At 35.8% G+C, this 23701-nt stretch overlaps 2 protein-coding genes across 2 annotated transcripts; one reads left to right on the top strand and one right to left on the bottom strand.

Moving 5' to 3' along the window:
• Positions 1-2194: 2194 nt before the first annotated feature.
• Positions 2195-15040, top strand: LOC141832361 (phosphoenolpyruvate carboxylase 4-like). The gene is made up of 20 exons (XM_074719864.1): positions 2195-2388; positions 2572-2735; positions 2829-2943; positions 3028-3105; positions 5233-5301; positions 5372-5450; positions 5540-5616; positions 5697-5792; positions 7823-7964; positions 9357-9491; positions 9809-9870; positions 10007-10273; positions 10468-10593; positions 10703-10804; positions 10898-11044; positions 12147-12245; positions 12319-12407; positions 12641-12767; positions 12842-13048; positions 14004-15040. Exons 1-20 carry the CDS (start codon positions 2233-2235, stop codon positions 14826-14828), a joined length of 3162 nt encoding a protein of 1053 aa, XP_074575965.1. The 5' UTR covers positions 2195-2232; the 3' UTR covers positions 14829-15040.
• A 290-nt stretch (positions 15041-15330) lies between these two features.
• Positions 15331-23176, bottom strand: LOC141831645 (pyridoxal kinase-like). The gene is made up of 13 exons (XM_074719047.1): positions 23076-23176; positions 22837-22948; positions 21784-21877; positions 21530-21634; positions 19888-19971; positions 19203-19276; positions 18205-18269; positions 16947-17010; positions 16629-16694; positions 16303-16359; positions 15970-16014; positions 15816-15869; positions 15331-15647 (listed from the first exon to the last, which is right to left on the bottom strand). The coding sequence occupies exons 1-13, from the start codon at positions 23162-23164 to the stop codon at positions 15492-15494; spliced, it is 1065 nt and encodes a 354-aa protein (XP_074575148.1). The 5' UTR covers positions 23165-23176; the 3' UTR covers positions 15331-15491.
• Between the last annotated feature and the right edge of the window lie 525 nt (positions 23177-23701).

The following is a 23701-nucleotide window of genomic DNA, read 5'->3' as shown; positions in this document are numbered from 1 at the left end:
CTTGTGATGGCATTACGTGCCCCACCTTGAAGAAAATAGTCAAGGGGGTGGGTGGTTGTGGGAAAGTGAAGTGACACGACGAGGTGGATAGATGAGCTTCTCTTCTGTGATCATGAAAGAAAATTTTAGCCCTCGATGGCAAGGTGTCCAATTGTTTATTTAAATATTTAGAATTTAAATCTCAATTAGGATGTATTATAAAAGATATTTTTTTATAGTGTCATGAAAAATTTAGATATTAATAATTGATATTTTTTTTTTATTGGATTGAATCCGTCACTTTTAAAATTAGTCAGTTCATTATAATTAAATATTTAATTATAAAAAAGAGAAAATTTAATGTCTCCAAGTTTGATATAATGATAAAATACCTAGAAGAATAAAATAAATAAATAATTAGAATTTAAATTTTAATAGAGATGAATACTTTTAGAGTTGTCAAACAGGGTCAACTCATGGTGGGGTGAATCAACTCCATCAGAAATTTATCATATGACGGGATGGACCGGGTCGGTTCACTACCTTAACAGTTAAGAAATTTTCAACTTAATCCAACTCAACCTAAAACAGATTGTGGGTTAGGTGGATCAAATTCATCGATTTGTCAAAAAATAAAAAATATAGAAAATATAAAAAAATTTAAGTTTAGATTACAGTTTAAATATGTCAAATTAAAAATTTTAAATTTAGATTGCGATTTAGACGGGTCAAGTCTATTAATTCATTGAGTTTTCTACTCTAATTTTAAATTTTGAAAGAAAAAAAAAGTGCTCTCAATTTGCATGTCAATCCAAGCCCACCACGAGGCGACCCATGTGAGTCATGATCCTAGATGGGTCGGCCCACTTGAACCCATTTTAAAATGAATTGATAAAATTTTAATCTAATCCGCATAAATTGTTTAACAGATAGATCAATCCGATGAGTCTAATCGAATCGACAATTCTAAATATTTTAGTATATATAAACAACCAATAGATAAATTAAGGAAAATAGTCTCTTTATAAAAAAGTGAAATTTATCACCTCAGCGGTCTACACGATCGACCTCACGATATTTACAAGGAGACAAATCGAGAAGTTGCAATTGATCACATATGAGGAGGATATTACTTCGGCTTCATCAAGATTCAACCCTTATCTATTTCACTAAATCTGTTTCGTTATAATCAATTTAATTATGCATATGAAAAAATAAGCTCATTCTAAGGACATCTGTATTGTAAAAAAATTAATAATAATAATAATAATTTTTAAACATTCAAGTTCTAACGATTTTCTGAACATGCAAAAAGTGATGGTTTACAACTCAACGGGGAAATATGTAAATTATTATTCAGAAGCGGATTGGATATAAAAAAGGAGAGTGAAACAATATTAAGAGAGTGAGGCGATAAAGAGTTGTACTTTGAATTCAAAGCTTAAGATTAATTATGTTTTTTTTTGAAAGATTGAATTGTATGATATAAACAATGATAAAATTCTTATTAGAGAGGATTCGAACTAATTTAAAAGTGCCATTTTTTAGATTTTTATCCTTGTTAATGCCAAGTAACACCTTACCTTAATGATTAATGGCACTGCCTTTTTTTTTTAATCCAAAATAACTCAAGATGCTTATAGCATACGATGGCAATGAGTGATGATATTAAAATATGATGCCGTTGATATTTAATATTATGCCCCCGTCATTCATTATTAACCAACTCCATTAACATCAGAGATAATGGCCAGGTAATCCTTTGCATACATAATCTTCTTAGTTATGCAATTAATCACTTAATACAAATTCACTGATTTGGGCGGGCCTTCACTATAGTTGATGGGCCTCAGCCTGGCCCATTAACCAAAGGCAGAACCCACCGACACCGACACTGAAAATTTTTGATCCTTCTTTTTTTTTTTAAAAAAATATATATTATCTATCAAAATACTATATCTAATAAATCATAGATGGAATCAATGTCCAGGGATATGATAATGGAGTATTATTCTATAAAAGTACCAAAGCTATTAGTGTACCGTACTTATAGTCCACTCAAGTCTATAAGAGAGGCATGCGACAGGGATAGCTACTTCACAGTCTTTTAAATAAATAAATAAATAAATACCAGTTATCCAAAGCAAACGCATGAAACACAGAATCAGGGTCAGGGTCCTAGTAGCCACACTCCTGCTTGTTTACAGTTGCTTGGAGAAAAAGTAGGGATCGGATCGGAGGAGGTGCGGGAAGATGACGGACACCACCGACGACATCGCGGAGGAGATTTCGATGCAGGCCTTTGAGGACGACTGCCGCCTCCTGGGAAGCCTCCTCCAGGACGTCCTCCACCGTGAGGTCGGACCCCGCTTCATGGAGAACATCGAGCGCAAGCGCGTCCTCGCTCAGGTCAGTTAGTTCTTCTCCCGATCTATGGATGCGTGGCTTTGTGCGGGCAATGCTCCTACGGTTTGGGTTGAAAATGCAAGGGTGTTTTGGTGAAGGCTCAGATCTTGCTTAGTTTGATAGCTTGAGGAAGGGAAATCGTTCTTGATTGATTGATTGATTGGTTCGCTTCTTTGGTTATGGTAGTCTGCGGTTAATATGAGATCGATAGGTATGGAGGAGGCGGCCGATTTGCTCGATAAGCAGCTTGCGATGGACATATCGAAGATGACCCTCGAGGACGCCATGTCACTTGCTCGCGCGTTTAGCCATTACCTCAACTTCATGGGCATTGCGGAAACACACCACAGGTGTGCTTTCTTCCACTTCCACCTCTTTGATCCGCACTATATTTTGGTACCGGCTCTTCAGTCTTCACTAGGTAGAACTTGCTTCTCATGTAGGGTTCGCAAGGCACGCCATGATGTAAACTTATCGAAATCGTGTGACGACACATTCAACAAGTTGATTCAGACCGGCGTTTCCCCGGAAGAGCTGTACGACACTTTCTGCAAGCAGGTTTGCACTGCTCTGACATGGCTGGCGATGCTTTAACCAGTGATTAGCCGTTGATGCAAGTGTTCTGCTTTCTTGTTGATACAGGAAGTTGAAATAGTATTAACTGCACATCCCACCCAAATAAACAGGCGTACCCTGCAATATAAACATGTTAGAATAGCGGTGAGCTCTTGACACCATCTCTCTCGTGTACTTTTCATGGATTACGCATTCATTGCTTCGAGTATCTATTAGATATGTTAGAGGTTCTTCAAAACGCACAAGATTGGAAACATTTCTTGTTTCATACTGGAGCATGATTGTTGTTGCCTAATGGCATTCTACAAAGAGGGGGACAGTCTCTGTATAAGCGATAGTTTAACGCTATTTTTACACACGCATTTTATTTATTTCCGTGTACCGTTCTGGTTATGCAAACAGCAGGATGCACCATTTTCCGTATGTAAACTATCAATTTTACTGTGTTTTGGTACTTTAACTTATTGAGATCTGCCCTCATATTAAGCACTTCTGCTGTTCTGCGTTGACTAATCATCTTTATCTTCAATGTATGTGTCCAACTGTTCTGGTAAGGGTATCCAATACTTGTAAGTGAAAGAGGATTGCACAATGCCTGACAAATAGCAAAGTGAATTTATGATGACAATCATTTATGCTCAGTGATTAGTTCATTCTGCCGTTCTGCATTAACTAATCATCCTATTTTTTTAATGTATGTGCCCAAGTGTTCTGGTAAGGGTATCCACTACTTGTAGGTGAAAGAGGATTGCACAATGCCTGTCGAAATTGCCTATTGAATTTATAATGAAAATCATTTATGCTCACTGATTAGCTCATTCTGGTACTGGCATCATGAGCATTAAATGTAATGTGGAGCATGGGCCATAGAGAGTGCTAAATCCATTCTTCCAATGGTCAGGAGTAAAGTCAGCCTTGGCTTATCACCTAAACAGTGTTTGCATAAGCACTCTTTTCTGGATGTTGCTTGTCTTTTTCTACTGTATTATTAACCTACATTTGTGTTTTTCCCCTTTCCTTTCCTCCTATATTCAGACACTAGTTTGGTATAATTTCGTTTAAAAGTTGCAACATATTTGGGTTTTTATACTTTTTCTATAAACTTAATGACACAATGTAACCATGGTCCCAACTATTCAGAGTAGGCGTTGGCTACATGGATTTTGTAGTGACTAATTTTATAATACTTATCTTTGGCTCTGCTTGTAGTGCTTTTATCTGTACTATGATCTTTTTGTTATATGCTTAATATTGTGAGACTTTCAGATTGTTTTTTCCTATAGATAGTAAGCCTTAGATATTATACTCTAGAACTCATCTATCTTTTTTTTTTTTTACTTAAACATGCAAAAAATTGATCCATCATAATCACATGTTTTGGACCATCATCCTTATTCTTAATGATTTTGTATTCCATCATTTTGTTTTTACTGTGGACAGTGGAGACCAAATTTGATGTAATTGATAAGTTTTCTTCAAGAACAGCTCAAAATAACACTAGCAAATGCTTGCTTTATCCCTTTTACCTCCATATTAACCAAATTTGATTACTCACAGCAAGATCAGGATACTTTATGTAGTAGCACATGGCTTGACAAGCAATTATGTTCTAAGAAGAGAGGCCACTACAAGCCATGGGCGTGCTATTTCAGAAGTCATTGTGTCTGACACCATAATAATTGACTAAGCCTGCCCTCATGAACCATGAAACTGGATATAATGGTGAAGCCTACTTGCAAAATGGACAAACCTCTTGTTTCGGTGCTCTTGTGATTCTTCAATGATTTTGTTACCTGATGTTATTTCTGAGCAAGTATGTGCTACTAGCTAGTTTGCAAGAAATCCACTAATCATGTCATTGATAGCAAAAGCAGCATGTACATTGAATAATTAAGAACACAATCACGTTCAAATATTGTGAATATACCTGATAAGATGTGTTTGTTGGATCATGATGAGCCATGATGATAATGCAGGAAGAAAATAGATGAATTTTGAGCCACAAATGCCTTGGGTTCTAGATTGTGGTTTTGGGGGTACCATCGGAGGCAGCAAGTTCTATTTACAATTGTGCCTAGAAACCTTCTTCACAATATTCAATAGAGGGAAACCACAGCATGTTCTTTACTGGAATCAGTTCACAGTTCATTTTATATGGATGTTATCACACTTGCTGTGGTTGCAAAGTTACTTTACCATACCAATTCATCTTTCAGTTCTATGGTCTAATATGTTGTGCCTTTTGTTTTAATACCTTGATGAATGCTGCAGCACCTTCTGGAGTATAATGACAGACCTGATCTAACCCATGAAGATAAAGAAATGCTGATAGAAGATCTGGTAGCCTCTCATGCAGACTCTTATAAGTTAACTGAGTCCAAATTGTCATACAAGTCTTTTGTTTCCTTAGGTTCGGGAGGTCACTGCATTATGGCAGACAGATGAATTAAGACGTCATAAACCTACTCCTGTTGATGAAGCAAGAGCTGGTATAATTCTTTTCTGAAGATAAAGAAAAAACTTGTATAATTTTGTATCCTGAAAGCATTCTGGTGAAGTGTACATTTGTGTTTTATAGGTTTGCACATAGTTGAGCAGTCACTTTGGAAAGCTGTACCACATTATCTCCGTCGTGTCAGCAATGTTTTGAAAAAGGTTCCTTTCTTGCTGTTTCTTGACTTTGATGAGATCTTAACTGTGATTTTCTCTTATCACAATTTTTTTGTCACTGACAGCACACTGGTAAGCCACTTCCACTAACCTGCACACCTATAAAATTTGGTTCTTGGATGGGTGGTGATCGGGATGGAAATCCGAATGTTACAGCAAAAGTAAGTTCTTTATATGTATGTTCAATGTGTAAGTAAATAGTTAACACCTGAATGTGCTATTTCTAACTTTTTTTTCTCATCAAGAGTGATGTTACCAATTCAGTAATTTTTAGTCAATTTTCCCCCTTGTTTCCCAAGCATCATGTCAGTTATAAATATCAAGTATATGTTTTGGATCCCATCAGTTTCCTTGAATTATGAAATGGTTGTTCCCATTGGGTTCAAGATCAAGTGCAGTTCTTTACTCATTGTTAACAATGGATATACGCAAATTCTTGATGATATGCTGTGCTAAGCCATACTTTTCTAATTTCTAACGACTGATTCATATGGTGCTTTATTATATGAAAAAGCTACAGCAACACCTTTGTGGCAAGAAACTATACTGCTTGCCTAAAAAAATCACTGGACTATTGGAGTCAATTTTTTTGACCTAAAACCATGAGTTGAAGTTATGTTCGTTGACCTTGATTAAATGTATTTCAGTCTTTAGTAATATTGAGAAGTATAGGTGTCCAGCATTTGGAATCAACTTGACCAAGAATACAATGTTATATGTACTTGTTATACATCACTTTGATCTCGTATTGGAAATGGTAAAATAATGAGTTGGTTCTTAAGAACTGGATCACATGACCTAAATTTTCAAGCACAAATTAAAATGTAAATCCATTTGGGTCTACGAAATGGGAGACTAAATGGACTATCCATATTGGCATTTCTAGCATTTCTTTGGAGGACTAAACATACTATCCATAATGATTTTTTTTTTTTTTTGTAATGTTTCTTTTTCTGTTTAGTTAACTGTAATAACATGACAGATTTTTTATGTATCTACCAAATAATACCAAGTTAGACGAGTTCTCCTGTGCAAGAGAATGTCTTGAACTCATCAAAATTGTGGTAATTAACTGAATGCTTGACCTAACCTACATACATCAAATGCTTAATTGTTTAAATTTATTGTCTAGTTCCTAATAATTCAAGATTTTAGAACAAATGTTTAGCCAACCTAATTTGATCTTGCACTTAAATCTTGCTTTCCTCAATCACATAAAAAAAGACAGCTCGGTGTATGAAACTCCAGCCAATACGAGATCCTAGGGAAGGCTCACCACATTGGGTGTATTGTATACAAACTTATCCTGCATTGCAAGATGTTGTTTCTGCGACTCGAATTCGTGACCATAAGGTCATACGACAATAATTTTACCATTGCGTCAAGGCTAACTAAATTCACAATGTTGGTTAGGGTTGTCTGATTAGGGTCTCTGTTACAAGATAGAGAAGTAAGTTAAAGGGAACAAACAACTTTAAGTCATTCAATCTCAAGCAGCTTTTCTCTCTTTGAGTTTTCTCTTCTCTCAAAAAATTGGAGTTTTAAACTTATAATTAACTTATCCTGGCTAACCCAACAAAAATGGGAGACTTTTATGACAAGCCTAATTTAATTAACATAAGGTAGATTAAGACATGGTGAAAAGAAGCCTTTGTCAAGCTGTACAAAGTAGGAAATTCTCCTGTATGGTTCCAAGGTGAGGAACTTCCTTTTCCGATCGGGCGAACAGGTCATTCTATAAGGTGACTTGCAATTTGTGCAGTGCAATCAGGTCCTTGTTTTTTTAAGACAAAAGATAAATAATATAACACTATTTTCCTTACTAATGCTTTATATTTTCATTGAGACTTAAAACTCTTGTAGGCTAGAATCATGCCTAATTGCCTAATTGTTAGAGGTCTATAAGCGGCTCTGCCTCACATGCAAAGCCCTATTCAAACACCTCACTGTGGCTAGGATTAGCTCTATTTTGATACAAATTATCACAACCAATATATATAACCATCGACTTGTTAGGTCTTAACATTTGTGCAAAATGCTTGTTAATGCTGTGTGTTTGAATAAATAAACTGTTCTTTCAACATTTAAGATAAAGACATACTGGTAGCCACACCTTGTTTGCGATGCTTGTTTGTTGAAATGCATGTTTTTCCTTGCTGTCTATCAGAGGTATCTGTTCTGTTTGTTGCAGGTTACCAGGGATGTTTCATTGCTGTCACAGTGGATGGCAGTTGATCTTTACATTCGAGAGGTTGATAACCTAAGATTTGAGTTGTCTATTAACAGATGCAGTGATACATTGGCTAAGTTGGCACAGGAAATCTTATTCCAAGGTTTGTTAGTCTAATATATGTTTGCATTTGCTAGTGTGCTTCTATCATTGTAGCAAAATGTGGAATTCGCCACCCCATCAGCTCCACACGGTTGATCTCACGACCATGTGTGAGGAGGTAAATCGAGAAATTATAGTTGACCACTATGGAGGAGGATATTTTTCTCGATCTATCATTGCTAGATGGCGAAGTGGTAAATTAACTTGGTTAGGCATGGACACTATTATCATAATATAAAGTTTTCTACCCAGTGCAACATCTTCCTAACTGGATCTGTTCAATTATGAAAATGTTTTTCCTGATAACATTTGCATGGTTTCGCCTTCCTATCGTGTTTGACAATCTGGAAAAGAACCACTTATCCATTTATATGCTAGTATGTCAAGGTCATAGAAGTGTTAGTCACCAAAGTTTGTCTATCAGCTTCCTATTTTTAGTTGCTAGGATCTAGGCAGTTTTAAGCAGCGAATCTCATTTTTATCAAGATAAATATAACTGAGATCAAGTGTGTGACCATTAGATGCGTGTCAAATTCATTTTTGTCAATTCAACAACACCATTCAAATTGGTTGATAGAAGTTTAACTGAACTTTCTTAGCATATCCCTTTTATATGTTGTATATATACACATCTAATTGTTTTTCTGCAACTTAATCTAACTTAGCTCCCATGTTGCCTATAGGGTTGACCATTGGAAGATTGAGCCTTATGCCAATTATGATTTTCCCAAGTGCAATTCTAATTATTAGGTTTTACTAGGGGTGAGTAACAAATCCAACATATCCTACTTGATCCAGAAAACCAAACTGATGCAAAAAAAAAAAAAAAAAAAGTCCTTTGGGTTTTAGTCAAGTTTCTAGATCTACATATTATAGAACTTGGGTTGGCTTCATGGTTTTCTGACCTACTTATGATATGTTTTGTCATATGCCACATGCATCACATACCATATATCACATAAATATCTTATACTGAAAAAATCCAGAAAAAAGAGATAAAACTTAAAAACTGAAAAATACAAAAACATAACCCGAGCCAGATCAATTTTCTGATTCCATCTGGGTTTTGGAGTGTATATATACATTTATAAAATACCCATACACTGTTTGAGAGGAAGCCAGTGCTGAAGCACGAAGCCAATCATCTAAGCATCTCTTTCTTAGTTATCTGCAAGAGCTTTTTAAATATTATCATGGCTATTAATTTATTTAAATTGCATTTTTTTTATTACTGAAACATAAATTTCCTACCTATAACTTATTCTTTGTTGAAACTATGTTTTTATGCAACAAGGCTGCTGCATAAGGGTAATTAGTTTAATGAATAATAAATGATTAGTTGAAATTTTGTAGTCGTTCTTTCAAAGAAAAATACTTAACGTTGTAAGTGCAGAATCAGAATCTGAGGACTTGCATTCTGAAAAATGGAATTCAAGCATAAATCAAACCCTGCTAAAGCATCAAAATCAGCATATATCTGCATTGCCAACACAGCTTCCTGCTGGTGCATATCTTCCAGCTTGCACAGGTAAATAATCATGATATCTTATTGTGCTTTATTCCACACAAGATCGTCTTATACTACGAATTGCAAAAGAACAGTGTTTGCAATTGAATTTTAAAGATGCTTTAACCATGGACTTTAACAGGAAGTGGTTTATGCTCCCATTTTCCCCTGTATCTATTTTCTTTTGGTATATGCTCAATGTATCAACATTCAACTATCATTCTTGCTTACAAAAAGCTGCTTTTAACTTGTGTAAAAAGTTAAAAAAACACCAGTTGATTTTTTTATTGCATTATGGTCATGAAACAATCATCATTGGTTGTTTATTTTTCATGCAGAATGCAGTGATGGAGGGTCTGAATATCCTGTAGTGAAAGTTCCAGGCAACATTAATCGTCAGGTAAGTCTTAATGGATATTATTTGGATTATTTCACGTGTTCATATCCCGAGCTAATTAGACACTCTATTGCCCTTCAGTTGAAACTTGAGAGATACACATGTATTAAGGTCGACTGACTTATTTGTTTTTCTGCAGAATGATAAAAAATCTCCAGTTCAACTGAGTTTGTCCTTGCCAAAAACTGCAGATGGTGGTTCTTTACCTAGCCCTACTAGCCAATCGTCAGTAACAGGGTCTCAAAAATTGAATAGGTCAAGTTCAAGTCAGCATCCTGCACAAAGGAAATTATTTGCTGAATCTCAAATAGGTAGGTCAAACTTTCAGAAGCTTTTAGAACCTAGCCTGCATCAACGTCCTGGATTCACTCCTTACAGGGTTTTTCTTGGCAATGTCAAAGATAAGGTTAGTTTTACCTTTTTGCTTGCCCTAGTATCTTGACAAATAATGCTAAATGCTATCTCGATAAATAATGTTAAATGCTAGAAGTTATGTGGTTTGTTTCTCTAATTTGCCCAAGAAAGTTAGATTGTTATCATTTTCATTGTTTTAATAGATGTAGCAAGCCTAATTTTATGCTCTATCAACATGTACATTAGCTCCTCAAGACTCAAAGACGACTAGAGCTTCAACTTGAGGATCTGCCATCTGAACACGATCCTAGAGAATACTATGAATCTACAGAGCAGCTTCTTGAACCACTTACTCTTTGTTATGAGTCTTTGGTATTAGTCTCGTCTCTCTTTCACTTCTTATTCTTTCTATAAAATATTTGTAGCTTTCTTATGCTGTTCAACAGTCATCCACCAATCTTCTATGTTCACTTCTTTGAAGCATTCATGTGGATCTGGCATTCTTGCTGATGGGCGGTTAGCAGATCTGATAAGAAGAGTAGCGACCTTCGGCATGGTCTTAATGAAGCTTGATTTACGTCAGGTACTAATTGTTGATTTTATTAGCTTCATTATGGAAGTAGTAGTGCATGTTGTTAGGTATATTATATATTAACTGTGTATTAACCTTTTACAGGAAGCCAGCAGACATTCGGAAACTCTAGATGCTGTTACTAAATACTTAGACATGGGATTGTACACTGAATGGGACGAAGAGAAAAAGTTGGAATTTTTGACTAGAGAGCTGAAAGGAAAACGCCCTCTAATTCCAGTTAGCATAGAAGTATGTCGACTTTTTGAGTAGCTCACTATCTTCAAATGTTGTTTGTGCAATTGAAATCACTGTTTGTATGACATCAACTGCTGTTTGAAGTATTCCTTGAGAATAGGTTTACCTTTCTAATTTAGTTAATCATTGATCATGTTGATACAGTCTAAATTTCTTTGATACGCTTTATTTATTAAATAACATACTCTTGTAGAGTAGTTACTAAAACCTCCTTTGACACAAAAACTTGCCATCTTGAAATAGTTCAAGATGGTAAAATGCTTAATCGTCTATATCTAATAAATGTTTGAGATACTGTTTTTGAGAATAGATTTTGATGGAAAAATGAATCAGGTGAGCTACGTTACTGGATTAGTTTATAATTTTGTCAAATTTGAGATTATGAAGAACTACTTTAAGTGCATAAAAGTGAATATGCATGGCTTGGTCAAACCACCTAATCGTTTTATTTTGCCAGATATGGTTAATTAAACCTCAATAATGGTTTGTTGACTTGGATAATCAGGAGGAAGAAGAGGGAGAGGAAACAGCACAATCCCTTCCCTCTACTTCCCCTTCCCTTCTATCTTTCCACTCTAGTAAACCAAGCCAGTGTATTAATCGACAAGTGATAGGATAGAATAAAACAGTACAAAGAAGTAAATTAATGTGGCGCTGAGGTTGGATTGAACTCTTGGCAGCTAAATTTCCTTGGGAGATTATATATGATTTTGTATCTCACTGACAGTAAGAAGACCGTGCTAAGCATTATGGTAAACCTGGTTGTCGATTGCAGTCCTCTGTTTTTCACATAAATAACATGTAGCAAGAATATACATCGACTTTGTTGGGAAGAGTACTTGTCTAGGATTTCAGTACTTGATTTTTTTTATGAAATTGTGCTCCCACTGATGTTGAAAATAAGAGTTTAAGCTCTTATCTCTTGTGACCTACTGATCTATTAATGAATAGAGATTAAGAAATAGTCCATTGTTTGCCTTCTGCACATGTTTGATTGCTCATGCTCCTTGTGCTGATATTTATTATTGTATCTGCTATGGTTGAATTGAACGAGTAGCATTTGTTTCTCATTCATCCAAAATTAAATGTGTTTCAGGTGACTTCAGATGTGAAAGAGGTTCTTGACACTTTTAGAGTTGCTGCTGAACTAGGGAGTGACTCATTTGGTGCATATGTGATTTCAATGGCTTCAAATGTACTTACTGAATACACTAGTTATTACCTTGCTATTTAAATATTTGCTCTAAGGCAGAACCTGCAAATGGCAGGCAAGTGATGTTCTTGCTGTAGAACTGTTGCAGAAAGATGCTAGACTTTCAGTCAGTGGGGAACTTGGAAGACTATGTCCTGGAGGAACGTAAGATTTTTAATTATTAGTTTCAGCATGATTAATGTTATAGAGAAGCTATGTAGGTACTTGTTTTTTGAAATTTGAACAGTCTGGTTTACATATACTAGCAAATATGTTTCTGAATAGATAGAATCTTAGAACAAATAGTAATAAATATCTAGGAACAATAACTCTGGGCCAAATGACGAAAGGAGTATCTACATAAATGGTGTGAGTTATATACCTTTTGCCTTTTACAGGCTTAGAGTTGTCCCTCTGTTTGAAACTGTGAAAGATCTTAGAGCAGCTGGCTCTGTGATCAGAAAGTTACTGTCAATCGATTGGTACAGGAACCACATTATAAAGAACCATAACGGGCACCAAGAGGTGATGATATTTTACTTTACTATTCCCTTCCTAGTTCTCATCTCTAATGGTAGCAACTGGCAAATTATATCCAGGTTATGGTCGGTTACTCTGATTCTGGTAAAGATGCTGGGCGATTTACTGCTGCATGGGAACTATACAAGGCTCAAGAGGATGTTGTTGCCACTTGTAAAGAGTATGGAATTAAAGTTACACTTTTCCATGGCCGAGGTGGTAGCATTGGTCGTGGTGGCGGCCCTACATATCTAGCCATACAGTCACAGCCTCCTGGTTCTGTAATGGTATGTCAGCTCTGGTGAAGTACTTCACTGTGTTGAGCCCAATCTGGCTAAGCCTATTTCACATTTTGCATACCCAAAAGTTAAAATGAACCCTGGAATCCTTTCTTTTAGTAATTCAATATATGTGTGAATTATGATCCAATGACTCAGCTGCCATAGTAAAATCTCTTACTGAGAAGCGATTAATCCTGTTTCAGATAGACTTTTATGTTTCGTGCTGATACAGAAATATGCAATAAGAACTTCCATACAGAATCCTCATAAGTATTTATGTTTATTAATTCTTTGAGATTTTGCTTTATGATTAATTATGTTTCCTGCATTACAGTATGTATATTCATTGTATAAAGTTGAATTTATTCTCTTCCTTCAGTGTTAATATGGAATTCTTGTATTCACTAGCATGCTAGTAGTTCGTCAAACTGTGTACTCTTATTTTGCTTTATGTTTAATTATGTTTCCTGCATTACAGTATGTCTATTCATTGTATAAAGTTGAATCTATTCTCTTCCTTCAATGTTAATATGGAATACTTGCATTCATTAGCATGCTAGTAGTTCGTCAAATTGTGTACTCTTATGATGAACATTTATATAAAGTTTGAAGAAAAAGGGCAGAAATGTCGCTGAACCCAAAATGCAACGAGTCTTTGTATTCATACATACTTATGCCAAACTGTACCCCAAGCAATCAATGCCTTCTAGGTCTTAATGGAACAAATGTCATTGCATCTAATTCTGCCCTACACTTGACATCACAAATGCCTCGTAAATTAGAGAAACAGTAAAGAAATACGGACAAGGCAGAAAGTGGCTGAGAAAAAGACCACATCTCTTAGCATTCATTTTTAATAAAATTTTTAAGCTAAGTTTGGTGATTTCTTACATGTTTATATGGGTTAATCTTCATAAACATCCTTAATGCAACTGAGAGACACCATTCTCTCTGATGGCAGGGAACCCTTCGGTCAACAGAACAAGGTGAGATGGTCCAGGCAAAGTTTGGTCTTCCCCAGACAGCAGTAAGGCAACTTGAGATCTATACGACGGCTGTACTTCTTGCAACAATGAATCCTCCACTCCCACCTAGAGAGGAGAAATGGCGTCATGTCATGGAGGAAATCTCCAAGGCGAGCTGCAATTACTACCGGAGCACTGTATATGAGAACCCCGATTTCCTAGGCTACTTCCAGGAGGCCACTCCTCAGGCTGAACTTGGATTCCTGAACATTGGAAGCCGGCCTACACGTAGGAAGGCGTCCACTGGAATTGGGCACCTTCGGGCCATTCCATGGCTCTTCGCTTGGACCCAAACAAGGTTTGTGCTCCCTGCATGGCTCGGAGTGGGTTCTGGCCTCGAGGATGCATGTGATAAGGGGTACCAAGAAGACCTCAAGGCTATGTACAAGGAGTGGCCTTTTTTCCAGTCGACCATTGATCTTATTGAAATGGTAGTCGCGAAGGCTGACATTCCCATCGCGAAACATTATGAAGAGGTGCTTGTCTCTGAGAGCAGAAGGGCCCTAGGTTCCCAGCTGAGGTCAGAGTTACAGACGACGGAGAAGTTTGTGCTAATTGTTAGTGGCCATGAGAAACTCTCGGACAACAATCGAAGTTTGAGGAGGCTGATTGAAAACAGGTTGCCATATCTTAATCCACTTAATCTCTTGCAGGTTGAGATTCTGCAAAGGCTAAGGCATGATGATGATAACCATAAACTTCGGGATGCACTTCTCATCACGATCAATGGCATTGCTGCAGGAATGAGGAACACTGGTTAATATGCTTAGTTTACTTTGTAAATATGTATGTAAGGACGCCAGGCTGAGGCCCAACTGCAACTTAGAAGTTTTCAAATGTTGTTGCCTAATATTTGCTCGCCCGATATGGATTGGACTCAATAACGATCTTTTTGTATGTTGTTTTAAAATTGAGGTGGTGATTGATTGTGGTTGTGGTTTAAGTTGAGAGATGCTTATGTTAATAAAATGAAGGGTGCACTGTATTTAAAAATGTTTTTTTTAATCGACGTGATTCGCTTTGTTAATGAGATATGAGAGATGCTTTATGTAAATAAAATAAAGACACCCATTTACAGCAAGGCAACGCCTTTCGAAGTTCACTTTCCGTATCAACCGAGGACAAGAAGACTGGTTGGAATGGGGAAATGAGAAACAAGAAGACTAACAAGGGTGTAAAATGAAGTGGGTATACCGAGGAACAGACTATTGATTTATATTTCCCGGAAGAGCGGTTGCGGTAAAAAATGCCAAAAAATATATATGCAAGGCATCCAAACTATTTTACCAGTGCTTGATTTATAAAACAATTTCAAAACAAATATTACTGAATGAGTAGCTCTAAAAAAAACAAAGAATGATGTAAATTTGCTTGTGAAGATAGTAGCCCAAACTTTGATGTCTATTTTTGAAATGTTGGTTTAATCAAGATGATGAAGAGTGGTGGAAACTCTCAGCCTTAAAATTGGCCTGTGGGTTCCTAATGTCATCTTGGCTCTGAATTAATCTGATTTCTAAGCTGCTAGATTGTGGCTCAAAGCCTGCAGCTTTATAGTCTGCTAATGTTCTCCGCAGCAGCGCCTGAAACAGATTAATAGAACACAATTCTTATGTTAATTATTCATGATAAGACAAGTTGGACATCACTTCACAATCTAATCAGCAAATTCAGAAACAAAAAAAAAAAAAAAGAGCAAGAGGGGACGGGGGGTTCTGTAGTGACACTGGATGATATTAATATTCAAGTACCTGTAAGCTTGATACTGCAAGCTCTGATGCTTTCTCAAGATTATCTGGATATTTCTGAAGATCAAATATGCAGAAAAGATAAAATGAATACCAGAACTTTCCACATTAGGTACATATTTGATTGTTATGAAACTACTGTAAAATGAAGCCTTACATTGCTCCATCCTAATAGAAGTGCAGTCATCAAGTCACCTGTACCCTGTGTTACAATAGAACACATTCAACAAAGATTTACCGTGGGTCTATTTAAATTTCACTTGACATTCTTGAGAATGGGACAACAGGCATAACAATTAAAACTATTGGCTAATATTACTGAGTATTGACAACAACACATTAAGACCATCCTATACAAATTATAAAAGATCCATATGGACGGTGAAAGAAGTCTTCTCAGTGAATGTGAAAAACAAATTGGCAAACAGTAAAAAGATTGGAATTAACAGGATCCCAGACATCTGACAAAAGAATTACTAGTGGCACATACCGTAAAATATGCAGGTATCTTAGGGATCACTATCTTAAACTGTTTAGGAGGCTGACCCTGCAATGGAAAAGCATTCAAACCATATTGAGTTGTTCCAAGTGTATATGCTAGTAGCAAGATGATTCATCTAGCCACATTGCCGCTTAGGGTTTAGTCACCTTACTTCTCATCCCTGTGTTTCAATTAATGTTCTAAACGCAAAGTAACCATTTATCTGTACAACCTTTACTAGTTACCATGCCAGAATGATTATGATATATCAACTCCTGCCAAGTACATTGCCCTCAATTGTTTCGACATTCATACAAAAAGGTCTAAAGTAGTACCTTGACTTTCTGATGACTGCCAATGAGGAGGAGCTTGTCTGTTATATTTAAGCTGGTTATTACCACCTGACATCCAGAAATCAAATAAGAATATGCTGTATAAGTGGAAAACCAAAGTATTTTATCCATGGCTATCAAAGCAAATATTATATTCCACATGTTAATTACTTTAGCGCAAGAAGATGTTCCTATCGATAAGAATTCCATATAATTTATTTGTAAATGAACCAGAATTTTCTTCAGCTAGAAAACTAAGATTTAACAATTAAAAAAGAATTGAATTGTATTTCATATTCATATTTATATGAAAGTGTAAACCTTTGAAGGTCCAGCTGCATGAAGGATATTGCAAGCTTCCCTGCCATCACTTTCAGATGTGATTCTGCAAATTAATAGCATTTTAATGTATGGAAAATTAAATGTTAGATAGCACAGAGTAAGTGCAATTGGGAGTGGAGTCATAATGCAAATCTTTTAAAAAATCATTCAAAAATTTATCAGAATAAAGTCTAAATTTTGTTTTTTTTTTAAATTTATGCTTGGTTTAAAAATACAAGTTTTTATCTATGTTTACTAGTTTCAGCACATCTAATCCATTTTGCCCATGCATGGTTTTAGAAAGCCCCCTACTTGAAGCACACATATGGCCACTTAGGCAGATTTGAAATGGGATTGCATAGCAACCACATATAGCAAATGCAATCTACATATGCAGTTAAAAAACCTTCTTTGGTTCATTTAAACTAATTCAAACTAAACCATGTTGACTTAAAACCTAAGCTACCCTATTTACAAGCTTATAATTTATAAATGTTAGCCTAAATAGTTCTTTTGCAAGTGACATAGCTTGAGATATCAATATAAATATTGTTAAATATTAAATTTGTTAATACATACTGTAAAAGCGTACCACATATGGCTATGCAGTGGGTCAACTGCATACGCCTTTTTGAAACCTTGTGCCTATCGTACCACACCAAGTTAAGTAAAGTCTAAGTATAAAAGAGATCATCTCATTGTTTCCTTCATTCAACCACCATAAATCATCAATTTAGAGTCAACTACATAAATTTTATGACTTTGTTACGCTCTATGCAAAGATATAATATTTATAATATTCCACTATTTTGTTCATACAAACAATAATATAATTATTTTCCTCGAATATTCTATTCTCTCTCATAAGATTGTTTGACTAAGATGTAACCTTGAGGTCTCACCAACTGAAACACAATGCTATTGCTGTGTTAGGTGTTGTGCCGTGTAAAAAGGATTTTCTATTGCAAAATACAGGAAGTGAATACTCTCCAGGATTCTAGTGAGATCAGATACTGAAGTTTATAATTAAGAGAAACTGACACTTTGATAATATAAACTTTCTCAGACCAGTTTCCATCACATCATCAATCTGAAAATCCAATTTTGTCTTGGAATTGCATCATGAACGGGTGACACACCTGTTAACTTCCATCACATCATCACATCTGAAAATCCAATTTTGTTTTTTCCCATTGGATAAGGTTGCATCATGAACATTAGGAGTAAGTATTTAAGCCAAGAGGTAAAATGCAATTACCTCACACCTGTTAGCAACTCAACTTCAAATTGATTAGGGGTAAGCATTGAGGCAACAGGAACAACCTAAGAAAAAAAATTGTTAGCCTGGACAGGAATAAAGAAAGGAAAGCACATGAAGCAATACTGGGTGAGTCTGACACACAGATCTCATTTAATACAAGAAACAAATAGGAGCATACCCTAAAGGATATGTAAATTCAAGCAAAGTAAAATATCTTGGCAGTGGAAAGGGTTTTCTAAAATACTGATGACTATACTCACGTAATCAGGGTTCAAATACCTACTAGAAGGGTGTGGGAAGGTTTGCATCAATTGATAGATATACATGAAGGGTATTATTACACGCGCACACACACATGTATCTATCTGTTTAATCAGAGTTCAACATCCTATAAAAAGGGTATGGGAAGGTTTGGGACAATTCATAGATACACATGAAGGGTATCACACACACACACATACACTATGGGTTTACTGGGTATATAATTAATAGATTAAATTGGATGTTCAAATTAGTGGTTTTTAAATGCATTATCATGAGTTTGGGTATTTAGTTAATAGATTGCATTGGTGTTTAAATTAATGATTTTTCTATGCCTAATTTGTTATTATTATTAACGTTAAAGGTCTAAACCATGATGTGTTGAAGTGAGGTCAGGTTCTCATTTGGTCAAGTTAAGTATCTATGGACAGAAAAATACCAGTATATAATGAATCAGGATAGTGGACACACCTAGCGGCTAAGTTAAAATTCAACGGTCCCCATACCTTCTCTCAGAATCCCCACAATATACCTACAATACTAATTGGCTATTTTCCTCCCAGCGCTAGATGAATATAGAAACCCAAAGAAATGAAAAATTTGTCAGTTCAGAATCAAACTAAGTCCAATTCACTGAAATATCTGAAAGGAGTTTAGTAAATAACATCCAAGAGAAATATGAAGAAAAAGTATAATCCAACACAAATGAATCCATTAATCTGTCAATATCTAACCTTCTCACGATATACAGAAACCAGATTGGGTGGAACATAGAGCTTTCCTTCATCTCCCATAACAGGATCACAAACTGATTCAATTAGTACCAAGGTTAGAATTATAGAAAAGCACATTGGAACCCAGAGAATAAAAAATTAGTATCAGTATCAGATAAGCAATAATAACTTGAACAAGGACAGATGGCCAACAAATTTTTAGTTGCATCCCTAGGCTGGGTCACTGTAATAGAATATTAGTTGAGAGGCTGAGTCATAATTAAAGCATTTCCATGGATACTGGCTTAATGACAAAATTCATTCAAGTGTTTTTCTCATATGTCCAATTCAACATCTTTTTCTTCACATAAACAAACTACAGCATGTCAGCTAATAAATCGCATGAGTTCCCCATAAGCTCATTTCGGGCTTAGAGAGAAAGATGAATATGCAAAGCATATAGTCTACAACTGTTCAATATAAAAAGAAACGTTCGTTTCTAAATCTTCTTAAATTATACTTTTGTTATCTTTGGTCACAAATTTGTCAAGTAAGAAAAAAAATCAAAGTTGAAAATCATGGTTCGAAGGCTTCAAAAAGAATCCAAATGATAAGTAATAGTAAACGAACTTACTAACAAAGTTAATGGCCAATGTCAGATCAAACATTTCACATTTGACAAAACAATAGTTTATCAAAGAATTACCATATACAAGCCCAGGATTTACTGTGCGTAGTCTCTCAACAACTTGCAATACAACATCTAAAAAAGAAATTGAACCAATATAACCTGCAGATTCACAGAGTTAGGAAGATAATCTCGAACAATTATAAAAAAAGAATCAAGAAGTCTTTGTCAGCTAACGCATGCTCAGCATGTCCCTAAATTTACATATAAATGTAAGTAGAGAATGAATACAAGAACTTGATAGATTCAAAAACAATTTTGGATAAATTACATGTATAATAAGTAACCAAAGACTACATTATCATGCATCATATCTAAACTGTGTGGTGCATCGCAACCTTGAATGGATGTAGAGCTTGAAAACTCGAGTTCATTGATATTTTCAAGGTGTTCCCTGCATCATTAGAAATGTTGAAAATCACAAACTCATCAGCAAGGTTTGATTTAATGTCCATGTCATAAGCACCAGTTTTGATGATGCTAAAAACTCAATAAGCTTAGAAGCACTCTTGGCCCTAGCAGATTATAGTCTGTGATTTAAACCAATTGAGCGCACCATAGTAGTCAAGACAGCCAAAACTGTCTGAAACTAGTATATTTTGTGCCAAATTTCAGTCGGCCATCTGAAGTAATAATTTGCATGTTGATCAACCATTTTTCTTGTTGATATAATGATTGCAGCATAACAGATCCTGCTAAATCAATATAAAGATTAGCAATTGTATGAAACTGGCATATTTTGTGCCAAATTTCAGTTGACCATCTTAATTATTAATTTGCAGATTGATCAATCATTCTCCTTGCTACATGATTAAGACATGATATAGTCATATCAGCTCAACAGAGATATGGCTAAATCAACTCAACAACTCCACTAGCCACTTACCTGCTCTTAATGCTTATATCGAGTTGTGCCTTGGCAAATCTTTATCTTCCAAGAGCACAATAGAGCTGTAGCGAGCCATTTTTGTACTCTATGTTGTTGAAGCAAGACCCTAAGAAGCCACTTCACTTGAAAGAAACACCCTAGAAGACGTGAACATGAGCATTCTGCACTGTTTATCTTATTGCACTGATTTTTTCTTGTTTTTGTTCAATCCTTGTCCTACATGACACCATGTTTAGTGCAGTGAACAACAATTGAGAGCTTAGCATAGCTCAGTGAAGAAAATTGAGACCTTATGCCAAGGTTAGTGAGTCCTACAGGTGTGCTTTAGATAAGTTTACATTTCTACAAGGTCCTTCAAGGTGTAGTATACCACCTTGTTTATGATAAGTTTCTTTTATGGAAGTTTAAAAAATAATTAATTTCAAATTCAACCGCTAGTGGGAGGTGGTGGGAATCACATTTTGATAATAATTATGAGAAATGGAATGACATAATTCTTTGAAAGGCAACAATAGGTTTCCTGATTTTACACATAAACAAAAAAAATCCTTAGTTTCTAGAATTGACAAGTTGAATACAAGCAACATGTCTAAGCAAACCCATAAATGCTGTTCAATGGTTGAGTACATAAAAGTCATGAGTTCACAAAAAACTTCATGAAACATTCAGTTACTTTGTTACCAAATCAATGTCCACATATTATCCAGACTAACAAGAGATCTACCTAGTGAAAATGCATGCCAATAATACTGGATAGAATACAAAGCCCACCTGTTAATAAATGGGTATAATATAACAGATCATTTGCTGCTAGACCCTCAATTAGATCCAATAGTTGTTGACCATCCAGAACTTGTCCTCTAAATGTTGGATATCCTGCATCAAGTATCGGACAGTGAACTTCTAACTAAATTCGAGTAAAATTACACACCCTCTCAACCATGCATTCACCAAAATAACTTTGCACCATATATGAGGCCTTTGATCCTGACACTGTTGGAAGGAAATTATGTAAAACATCTTGCCTGTATGATTTGAAAATTGCACTGAATTAATAGGGTCCACGTCATAACCAAGAAGTTGAAGGGGGAAGACAGCAGATTTGTTGCCTACATACCCCTGAGAAAAGACATGTATAATTTCAACATTATTACAAGCAATAACAACAAAACAACCCTGACAAACAGAATCAAGATGAACTAGAAAATATTTCTCTTCGCACAGCAGAAAAATATATTTATATATTACACAAGTAGCAAAGCTTGATACAATAGTCCTGGTCCCACATTTGACAAGTGAAAAGGAAGTTTATGTGGCAAGGAAAAGTGCAAAATCTGAACTGATGAAGAAATGAGGACTCGAAGGGTAAGGAGCTACATTTGTAAGAATTTATGCATGTTGAGAAAAGAAACAGAATAAGGAATACTTGATGCAGCATGATATTGGTTTACTTTTAACAGAATGGATGAGTGGTTAGCCAATCAAATTTAACATAATATTAAAATCTATTCATGTATTGGGTATAGGGTAATAAAGTATTATACCCACCCTGTGTATGGTTAGCAAATCAACTTAACGACATATAAGCAAAGATCAACTTTATTTCATCAAACAGCATAGACATAAGAGAACTATGAACTAAGCAATGTGCTTTAAGATGAATAGGGAATAAGAGCCTTTTAGATTATTTGAAACACATTAGCTCTTCTGCATATGCTTCAAGTACATAGTAGATGTACAAAAGATCCATAGTAATGAGGCCATAAATGATAGTTTCAATGGCTTGATTAGTGCTTCTTACATAAGATCCGTATTCCATTGTAAAGGAGTATCACCGACAAAATTATTAAACAACTGGATGAATTGCTCGCTCAATTGTTCAAAATCTGATTCGCAGAAGCCATGCAAACGGGTCGTAGATAGAACGGCCAATCAGAAAATGGAAACTACTTCACACTTAAACCTAGAATCATAGAAAATTTACTTCCAGAACTCATCCTAGGGGAAAGAAGCCAACAGAGAGGACAAAGATTTCAAATAAGAAAGAACGGGGAAAAAAACCCCGTGACGGAGACCACCTGGACGGTGTGAGATTGGATGCTGAGAACACGTCCGGTCTCGGAGGGCAGCGCCAGGGAGAGGATCGGAGGGCGCGCCATCGCCGATCTCCTAGACAGCCGCCTCGACAACCTGCTAAACCCTAAAATCAGCCAAAAAAAAAAAACACGGACAAACGAGAGAACCCCAATAGCTGCACAAAAGACGAATCCAGAAAAAGGCGAAGCACTTCCTAAATCTGCTTCCGGCGAAGAGATACCTGAAAGAAGAAGACGAAGAAGAAGTCGTCGAGGAAGAGAAGAGCAACCCGAGCTGGAGGTGGCGTCGAACCACAGGCAGTTGCTCCATTTCTTCTTATGATCGCGAGACTTCAGATTTGGCACTGCTGACGCACGATGTGCGTCAGCTTTTATCGCCAACTGCCCCCTAAAAAAACACTTATTATAATAATAAATTTAACAACTAATAACTCGATATTAAATTAATTCTCTCTTGTAAAAATAAATTTCAACTAGTATATGAGTATATTTATTTATTTATAGATGACATCGACTAATTTAAATTGAGAATAAATTAAAATGCGTTCATAGAAGACGGTCAAACAATCCAACTTTTTAAAGATAATTATCTATTAAAAATAATTCATTCGATCGTAGTTGTTGAGATTAATTTCTTAACTCGAATAAACAAAACAAAAATGAAGCTTCCTGTGAATTTCCCCCTATTTCCCATTTATTTAAATAATTATCTCGAATAAACAATCCGAAGTAATCCGAATTACTGCAGCCGTAAGTTAAGTGCACATGACCTCTCTTACCCTCTCGGGTACCTGTTTTTTTGACCAATTGGAAAGCCAGGGCCCACTCGTCTCTATCGTGACAGATA

The sequence above is a fragment of the Curcuma longa genome, chromosome 7 (genome assembly GCF_044706935.1).
Source record: "Curcuma longa cultivar G26 ecotype Majalengka, Jawa Barat chromosome 7, ITB_CL_G26_1.1, whole genome shotgun sequence".
In the NCBI taxonomy this organism is placed as follows: Eukaryota; Viridiplantae; Streptophyta; class Magnoliopsida; order Zingiberales; family Zingiberaceae; genus Curcuma; species Curcuma longa.
The sequence above is the reverse complement of the archived record's forward strand: the minus strand, read 5'-3'. Positions and strand labels throughout refer to the sequence as shown.

Bases quoted from the DNA above. Each gene is read 5' to 3' on its own strand.
- LOC141831645 (XM_074719047.1), bottom strand. From the start codon at position 23,164: ATGGAGCAACTGCCTGTGGTTCGACGCCACCTCCAGCTCGGGTTGCTC. The intron at 21,635-21,783 runs GCAAGATGTTTT...TACTTGATGCAG, and splicing joins GCAATTTTCAAATCATACAG to GATATCCAACATTTAGAGGA. The intron at 19,277-19,887 runs GTAATTCTTTGA...TAATTGAATCAG, and splicing joins AAATCCTGGGCTTGTATATG to TTTGTGATCCTGTTATGGGA.
- LOC141832361 (XM_074719864.1), top strand. From the start codon at position 2,233: ATGACGGACACCACCGACGACATCGCGGAGGAGATTTCGATGCAGGCC. The intron at 5,302-5,371 runs GTAGCCTCTCAT...TTGTTTCCTTAG, and splicing joins AAATGCTGATAGAAGATCTG to GTTCGGGAGGTCACTGCATT. The intron at 13,049-14,003 runs GTATGTCAGCTC...CTCTGATGGCAG, and splicing joins AGCCTCCTGGTTCTGTAATG to GGAACCCTTCGGTCAACAGA.